At 40.6% G+C, this 8,941-nt stretch overlaps 1 protein-coding gene across 1 annotated transcript; it reads right to left on the minus strand.

Annotated features, from left to right (window-relative positions):
• Positions 1–1,241: 1,241 nt before the first annotated feature.
• LOC143892877 (cysteine proteinase inhibitor 6-like) lies at positions 1,242–8,453 on the minus strand. Its single transcript, XM_077397820.1, has 4 exons — positions 8,204–8,453; positions 5,370–5,586; positions 1,737–1,882; positions 1,242–1,620 (listed from the first exon to the last, which is right to left on the minus strand). Exons 1-4 carry the CDS (start codon positions 8,441–8,443, stop codon positions 1,489–1,491), a joined length of 735 nt encoding a protein of 244 aa, XP_077253935.1. The 5' UTR covers positions 8,444–8,453; the 3' UTR covers positions 1,242–1,488.
• Positions 8,454–8,941: the final 488 nt, after the last annotated feature.

The raw sequence follows: 8,941 nt of genomic DNA on the forward strand, positions 1-8,941 counted from the left end.
CCGCTGATCTGTTTTTCTCTACTGAGGGGCTCGGAGCAGAGCCGGAATGGCTTTCCGGACTCCTTCGACGATGCCGGGATCTTTCTCGCAGCGCACGGTCTTCCTTGGCTTTGTGCTTTTGCGCGGAGCGAGATCGTGACCTCCGGCGGTGGTGAGGCTCTGTATAGGCATGTCTGGTTCTGGAATGATGGACTCGCCTTGTGGAGTGGTGCGTCCAGTCTCCACTAGGGCACGCTGGCTCTCCCCTGTGGGCACTCGACCTTTCCTGTACAGGTCATGGGGCTTCTGAGGGATGCTGGGGAGGCGCTTGGATCAGATGTTGGTATTGACCGACAAGAGCAGTCATCTGTTGAAAGAGAGCTTGAACTTGATCCGGAGTGGGAGTGGGATTGAGGTGTTTCGAATGAGCCGAGCTCTGCTCTGCTGTTGCAGAGGGAGCTACTACAGCTCGGGTAGTTCGGGCAGTTGGTACCCGAGCACTCTTCCGCCCTGCCATTTTGTATAGGGGATTTGAACAGCTTTTAGTTCAGGGTCCCACGGATGGCGCCAATCTGTTAGGCCTAAAATTGTAACAGATACGACAGTGACGTAGGAGCTGATCTGACGGGCCTAAGGGGCTATGCTGAAGGAACTGCGCCCTGCACAAGAGCGCACGAGGTCAAAAGACCAACCCGGAGTCGTACTCCGGATGGGCCCTTCGACACTCAAGTCAGTATGAGCATAAGTGCAGAGCCAAAACTTTAAGAGTGGTAGCTTAGAAGTTATTCTCCCTTACTTTGAGCCTTGAGAGGCCTTTTATAGAGAGAGACCTGGGTTGGTTGAATTACCTACCCCAGGACAGGAGTCAGCCCTTTTATGGGTTTAGATTCACCTACTCTTAGGCAATTATGGAATTACCCCTAGGCAGGTGTCAGATTTGTGGTGGGCCCTTCAGGGGCCACGTGTTGACACACGTGTCGACAGCTCATTAGTTGTTTTTCATACCTCATCACATTTGATGGCCACAAATTGGAGGGTTAGAATGGACACAAATCACACATTAAAGAGCATCTTCTCCACAATTACCAATTACCATATATGCATACAATTTAAAAGAAAAGTATCTTCACGCCCTTGCTCCCTTGTTTTAATAATGAGGGTCATTCCTTCAATTAACACTCCAAAGAAGCCAACAACCCAAGTGAAAAAAAAAAGGTAAAATAGGAGTGCCACTAATCAAACAAGCACATGCAGATGCATCATTTACAAAAAGTTTTATTATATGGTTAATGCATTGAGAGGAGACCACACTATCATTTACATAGTATATATATTTCATTCACAAGAAAGTATACGCCCACTTTAATACAGATACAAGTCTGTTGTCTGTGTTTCCATCATAGGAAATTATTTTATCAGTCGTAGGCATTGTGTAAAGGTCAGTAAAGAGCCATCCTAATATGATATTTTTCAATCCACATTTGATGCTGATTACTAGTCTCTGTGTGCTCATGCTGTATGCATCTGGTTCAAATGGAAGATCCCTTCAATATTCTTATGTACTTCAACCTTGAGTTTCTCCTCCTTACTTCCCCTTTTAACTTTGAGAAGCAAATCAAACTTTGCAGCATCTTCAATTACCTAAGTTGAGAAAAACAACAGAACCCACATCAAACATACTGAAATTTAAGATTATTGGTGTCTTCTAAAGCAAACAGAGAAAAAAAATCAAATATTAGAAAGGCAAAAACACCAACCTCGGCTCTTGCGAGAAGTATCTCCAGTAGTTCGTAAGGGGCCAGGGAATTGGACCTCTGTTGGATGGTCTTCACGGCGTGATTAGCAGCTTCTTTGACAACAGGATCATGAGCTGGCACGGTTCGCCACCCTGGTTCATGGTCACCTGGTTTACATGAGCAGTGTAAGTACCCAAACCCTACCGAATAAAGAATTATGTCATTGAAGACACTGGTCCCTTACAACTCCAATCTTATCCAGGCACCAAATGAGTAGCAGATATCAGTTTACGTGCCTGAGGAAAACACTTGGTCGATTTGAAGTGCTGCGAATATGAAGAACACACAAATTTTATATATCCAGTCATCAGACACGGGCACCATGCCCGGTACTCTGGAACAAGAATAAGGGTGCAATTTGCGTAGGGTAGGGTCGGATCGAGTGTTTGCTAAAAAATGAATTGGAATCAATTTCACATCCAACTGCAATTTGGGAGAAGGGGAAAATTGGGGGAGAGAGACTGTGTGAGAGGGAGGATTTCTCGTCAATTTCTTTCACAGTAGAGAATTTGGAGAGAGGAAGGAGCCATTTGGGTTCGGGTTGGGGAATTTGGAGAGAGAGAGAGGGGGGGGAGGATTTTAAGGGTTTTATACATAGGAAGGGGGTTCTTGGCTGCTAGTGCTACCGGTTTTGGAGCTTTAGGATTGACAGAAAGAGAGAAGAGATCATGCCTAATAAACATACAAACATGTAGCATTGCTTCTCTTAACTTCCATACTCCATAGGCAATCATCCCAAGTAACCATGATTAAAGAACTACTCATTTCAAATTTACAATACATGGCAAAAAATCAGTACACAGCCAGTTAAGAATTCTTGACAATAGAAGATCCAAATACGAGGATAGCTAATGGCTCATTTTTTTGCTATGGGCAAGTTAAACATTTAAAAAATTAGAGGGATTCCCAAAATGAAGCATTACAGAAAGGGGAGAGAACATATATCGTCTTGAACCAAGTAACATACATCTTCATCACCACATGTCACCCCGGCTATGGTCGCCTTTCTGAACGTGCGATGCTCCCCAAACCAATGCCAACAAAATTCCATCAAGAATCACCAACTCAAAATATCATCAAGAATCATCTACTTATTATATTGGGCCACTTGTATCTTTTGTCCTTGCCAAACCTAGATACTAAGTACTGTAAATATTATCACCAAATAACTATATTATTTTTTGCATTTTTTGTCGGTTTCCATAAACAATTATGTGCTAAAGTGGATTCCATACAAGAAAGGACAGGTAGCACTTGCTGAACTACCCTTTCAATTCCTAATCATCACGTCTTATTTCTAAACGGGATGTCTTTACGGAGGCCACCGAATTTTGACCTTAATAAATTTTCTGAAGGAGGTCCATAAGTGCAAAATGATCTACTTCTGGTGATTCCACTTAAGAATCTTCATCCCAATTTCCGTAAATAATGATAACAACTCATTAAATATTTCCCTTGTATGATTGTATTCATCATGTTATCATCTTCTTGAAATCTGTCCAAAACTAGTACTTTTTCATCTATTATTTGGAGACAAGGTTCTACTATGATTCTACCAACTTGGAAGGAACAAGCGATGCATAACTATAGTTTTTTTTTTTTTTTTTCAAAATTAAACGATGCATAACTATAGTAGAATGTAGATTTACATGCTTAATTAATCTAGGTGAGTAAAAAAAAAGAAATTGAGGAAAATAAGTTAGCTTCAAATATACTTCACAATGAACAATCCAAAATAATAATGTACCCGATCTAAAGACGTTAGCATCCCTATGAGATCTCTTTACTCTGACGCTTTAATATATTTTGAGCAACATCAAGGATAGGATGATGCAACAGCAAAGATAGCCAATAAGTTTATGGATTGTTGGGATCAATCAAAATCTGCTGAAAATAGATCCTGGGATGTCCTCAGATGTCTATTGATTTTAATAAGAGGCCCCACATTGAGTTTTAGTTCTTTTTATTATTCAGGTAATTGCTCAAGTACCTTTAAGTTAAAGTTTGAGGGGGTTTAGTAAACACTTTTCGTGAAGAGAAAAAGCGAACATATCGGACGCACGACTTGCCCTTTCCTGCCTGAACATGGCGTGTTAGGGTTTGCTAAGCCTAGGTGATCAATCTCCTTGTTATTCCATACTTGCTTGTGTTTGCCTCTTCTTCACGTTGCCAATTATTTAAATCCGATTGATGATCTCATCAAATAGGTATCAGGTTTTAGGCTTCTCTTCAATGGCTCAGCATCATATAAGAATGCTAGGGCATAAAAAAGGTTAGACACGATTGCAAGGATGCAAGCCCTTGATGTGATACACAAAAGAAAGTAAGAAACTATCACATGCTTCTCTTGGTGGATGCTCATTTTATATTAGTTCCTTTTTTTCTCATTTCACAATCAAGTCATACCCAGCATGTCAGGCATAGATAGAGGGGTTTAAGAAAACAATGAAGACAATGATGGGTTTGTTTATTTCCCTGGGTTTTTGGTGTACAGTGTTTTACAAATACAAGCCTAAAGAGGTTTTGGTCTAGTGATCTGGCGAGAGGTCTAATGGCCCTCACCCACACATTACAATTAATATCAAAGTTTAAAATTTTGGACAAGTCAAAGGAGTTTTAGTAGACTTGGTCGGCAAAACTGATGATTGACTCAGAGAATTTTTAAACAGTGATTAAGATGAAGGGCGTTCCATAAATATGGCCATATGGGTTCCATAGACCTAATCTAAAGCCCCAATCCCAACCCCAGATCCCTTCAAAGCCTAATCAGATAAACAAGTCACAATACGCACAACTTTTTTTTTTAATGGCAACGATTTTATTAATATGAAACAGAGACAGATATCATAAAAAAACCAACAAAAGAAAGAAACAGAAATACAAAGATATAATCAAGGGGGAAGAGAGTCAAACATCTCCAACACAGTCCTATGACACCCTAGCTTTGGAAAGCCTGTCGGCCCCACTATTAGCCGAGCTCCAAACATGATGGATACCAACTGCCTATCCCTCAATTCGGTCCAAAACATAAAAATGAATATGGATCTACACTTCCCAGCACACAATCAGATGGAAGGCAGATCTCCTCATCCCATTATTCAATTTTAAGTAAATATACAAAAGGGAAATAAGTAAGAAAAAGTTTCAACAATTTCAAGCTGGCAAATCAGAGCAACCGGGCCGATATTAGGATATTCATTTCAGACCCAATAACCGACAATATCACTACAAAATTAATACCAGATTACCAGGATATGAATTGAAATGTTTGGAATAAGACAGATCCTTATTATGCATTATAATATTCCTACATGGAAGAGGGATCCGGATCCACGTCTCAGCCTGATGTCCCACATAAAATTCAACACAATATGTTTCAATTACTATGAAAATGCAAGTGAAAACCTGATCAACCAGAAATTTCATGCAAAAAGTAATAAAGAGACCAATTACTATGGAAATGCAAGTGAAAACCAAAGCAATCAGAACTCTCATGCAAAAAAGAAATAAAGAGATCTGCGACAAATTCTTATTAAGAGAAGGATACCAATCTGTGGGATTTTATAGAAAAAAATCAGGCTCTAGAATCATTACCTCGCTTAGCACCGAGATCGGAAGGGGTAATTGAGCTGCCACCAGCATGCTTGAACTCTCGCAGCTCCTTGAATTTCATCCATGGCTTGACCCAAACCTTGGCTTCGTAGAGTTTCGTTTTACCAGCTTCAATTGCCTCCAAAGTAAGATGATGCAAAGTACCAGCAACCACTTGCTCTTTTGCCTTCACCACCCTTGCAAACTCAAGAAGTGTGTTCTGCATGACAATAAATAAAACATAAAATAAAATGTCAAAAGAATCAGAGCAAGGGAAAAAGCCCACAGCTCAAACAAAGCTAACAGTTAAAAAGAAGAAGGAAATAATGAAGAGAAAACAAAAACTCATCACGAAGAAAAGTTCAGAAATTAGAAAGACACCGAATATCAAAAGAACCGAGATGATCAGAACAAAAAATAATTAAATAAGAAAAGCAAAATTAACAGTAAATAAAAATGAAATAATGAATAGAAAACAGGGCCCCATCAAAGTAAAGTTTGGCAAATTAGGAAGACAGAGAAAATCAAGAACCCAGATGATCAGAATTCAAATAAAATTGAAAAAGAACACGATCTTCCACTATGAGAAAAACAAAACTACAAGGATTACAATGGATTAACAAAAAAACTCGAAAACCCACAAACCGCAACCCTTTCCAATGCTTCTCAAATGAGAACATACACCAAAGAAACCCGAGAAAACCCCAAGAGGAAAACCACAAGAAGAAACACCTCCTTCTCAAATGAGAACATACACCAAAGAAACCCGAGAAAACTCCAAGAGGAAAACCGCAAGAAGAAACACCTCTCTCTCTCTCTCTCTCAAGCCTCCATTTGGCACTACACCACACTTGGTCATGTAAAGAGGTGGTTTTATACATAGATTTTACAAAACCTAAAAACTGAGACCTTGTTGTTTTGGTTTCCCGCTGAACTCAAAAGTAAACAAGGCAACTTTCCCAACAATCTCCACCTTGGTTTGTTTCCAGCATGAAGATTTTCCAATGAAGTCCCCACTAGTAAGCTATCGCCGCTAGGGGTGCAACTCGGGTCGGGTTGGGTCGAGTTGAGGCCAACCCGAACCCGACCCAAGCAATCATTTGCTCAACCCGAACCCGACCCAACCCGAGTTCCAACCCGACCCAAGGAACCCTTTTTGCCAACCCGAACCCGACCCAACCCGAGATTTTAAGCTTAAAAAATAAATAAAAATATTTTTAAGCTTAAAAAATAAATAAAAATATTAAAAAAGTCGGGTTGACTCGGGTCGGGTTGCCAAAGCCCTCAACCCGAACCTGACCTGAACTCAACCCGGGTTGAGAAAACCCAACCCAGCTTTTTTCAACCCGGGTTGAGAAAACCCAACCCGAACCCAACCCGAACTCAACCCAACCCAACTTTTTTCAGGGTTGAACCCGTCGGGTTCGGGTTGGGCCCGCCCAAGTTGCACCGCTCATAGTCACAAACAACCATTGGCTTCCGAAGTACCAGCTACACACCATCAAATCACCCTAGCTCTGACTCCACCTGATTCGATCAACACAGCCAATGCATATCTGTAGTTGCCAATGCCACCCGTTGACTAACCCAGTCAGTCATGAAGAGGGTTCTCAATCCATCTTCCCCATCCCAAGTACTGTCACCTCCTCACCATTGTCTGCTCACCTCCTCACCATTGTCTGCAACCCGGAAATCCATCTCTGCACCAACTGCAAAAGAAACCCTACGCATGTGTACAATAATTCATTTCCAAGCAGTCATCGAGATCTTAGGAACACTAGCTAGCATGTCCCATAATATGATCTGATATGCTTGGTAACCATCAAATCCTGCGGCTTCTCACCCTTTCCCTTCAACACCTTAGCCACGCCCACGCCCACGCCCCATTGAACAAGGATGTCCTTACCCTCATCTGTCATAGGGGGAAACTAACTTTCCTGTTAAACCTGTCGATGTTAAAATTGGGTTGAAATTGATTTTACCATCATCTCAGATCACCCTCGAAAAGGAGCTACACCTCGAATGAGAATCTCTATAAAAAGCTTCTACCTCTACACTAACTCTAACCATAACACCCACAATCACTCTACCTGGGCTCAACGATAGCTCCAACCACAACTTTGATATCACTTGTTGAGAAAATCCACCGGATTCACCACAGGAAGAAGACACCACAGGAAGAAGACCGAGATTTTCATGGTTCAGCCAAGATGCTTACATCTACCGGCATGAACACGTTCTCCCACTATGATAAAAACAAAATTACAAGGATTACAATAGATTAACAAAAAAACCAAAAAACCCGCAAACTACAACCCTTTCCCCTGCTTCTCAACCAAGACCATATACAAAAGAAACTCAAGAAAAACCCAAGTGCAAAATCCCAAAAAGCTCTCCATTTCTCTCTCGTTTTCTCATAGTGGAAGATCGTGTCCTCGCCCTTGATGCAGGCATCTTGGCTGAACCAAGAAAATCATCTGGTGGTTTGTTTTATTTCTAGTTTTCCTTTTATATTTTTGCACAGTTGGATCGGATTTGCCCGGCAGATTTTCCTAACGAAAACAGATAAAAGAAACGAGTAAAGAAAGGGAAAGACTCTATATGATTATTTCTTAAGAGAAAGGGAGTAAAGACAAGACCCAATATACATACAACCAGCAGAAAAAACCAAATTCGAAAACAAATACAAAATAAATTTTTAAAAAAAGAAGATAAATAAGAAAACAAATCCATCCCCCTCTTGTTCCGAGTTTCAAAAGAAATCTAAAAAGAAATAGCAGAAAAAAAGGCATCAGAGCAAAACCCTAACCCTAATGGAGAAGAGAGAAAAAAATTACCGCTTTCTTGTTATGTTCTTGGACAGCAAATCGACCGAGCTCTTCGATCTCCACACTGTTCTGATTGGAAGAATCACGAATCCCTCCAAGGGTCGTCATCTTTATAAATTCTTCAGAGCAAAACCCTAACCCTAACCCTAATTGAGAAGAAAGAGAGAAGAGAAAAATAGGTAGGAAGAAAGAAAAGAAACCAAATCTCATTGCTTTTAGGTATTGCTCTGCTTTTTTCCTCTGCCTCATCCTCTTGCTCTCTTGATATTCGTTCTTATATAGGCTCTACCGTGGCGGTTAGAATGTGACACGTGTCTGACACGTGGAGTATCTGACGAATGATATTTTGGGTATTGATATTAGTAATAACATTTTTTGCTAATTGCACTAATTCAGCTTGTCTTTAATTTTCCTTTTAAATTGGCTTCTTAGAGCTTTTTAAGAACTGTAATAATAACCTTGAAGACCTGTTTAAATTATAGAAGAGAAGCTGAGTTAGTGCAATTATCAAAACATGGTAGTGCCAACTTTAATTGTGATAGAAGACTTTGAGATTAAGAAATCTCTCTGCAGCCCCGTTTGGTTGCGGGATAATTAACCTTGAGCGCCCGTTTGGATACCTCAAATTGTGTATTTGGATTTAGATTTGAGTTTTGAATACAAAATGAATAGATCCACCAGCTCATGTTGAGGGAGACAGAGAGGGAAGGGGGTGCTTCCTACCGGAGGGGAGAGGTTGAGCAGCAA

This window comes from Tasmannia lanceolata, unplaced genomic scaffold, assembly GCF_043159265.1.
Source record: "Tasmannia lanceolata isolate RefF3 unplaced genomic scaffold, GAP_Taslan_0.1 ptg000002l, whole genome shotgun sequence".
In the NCBI taxonomy this organism is placed as follows: domain Eukaryota; kingdom Viridiplantae; phylum Streptophyta; class Magnoliopsida; order Canellales; family Winteraceae; genus Tasmannia; species Tasmannia lanceolata.

Coding starts and splice junctions, on each gene's coding strand:
- LOC143892877 (XM_077397820.1), bottom strand. CDS start 8,443: ATGAGGCAGAGGAAAAAAGCAGAGCAATACCTAAAAGCAATGAGATTT. Junction 1,883..5,369: donor CGATCTCGGTGCTAAGCGAG/GTAATGATTCTA, acceptor CATGTAAACCAG/GTGACCATGAACCAGGGTGG. Junction 1,621..1,736: donor TACTTCTCGCAAGAGCCGAG/GTTGGTGTTTTT, acceptor TTCTCAACTTAG/GTAATTGAAGATGCTGCAAA.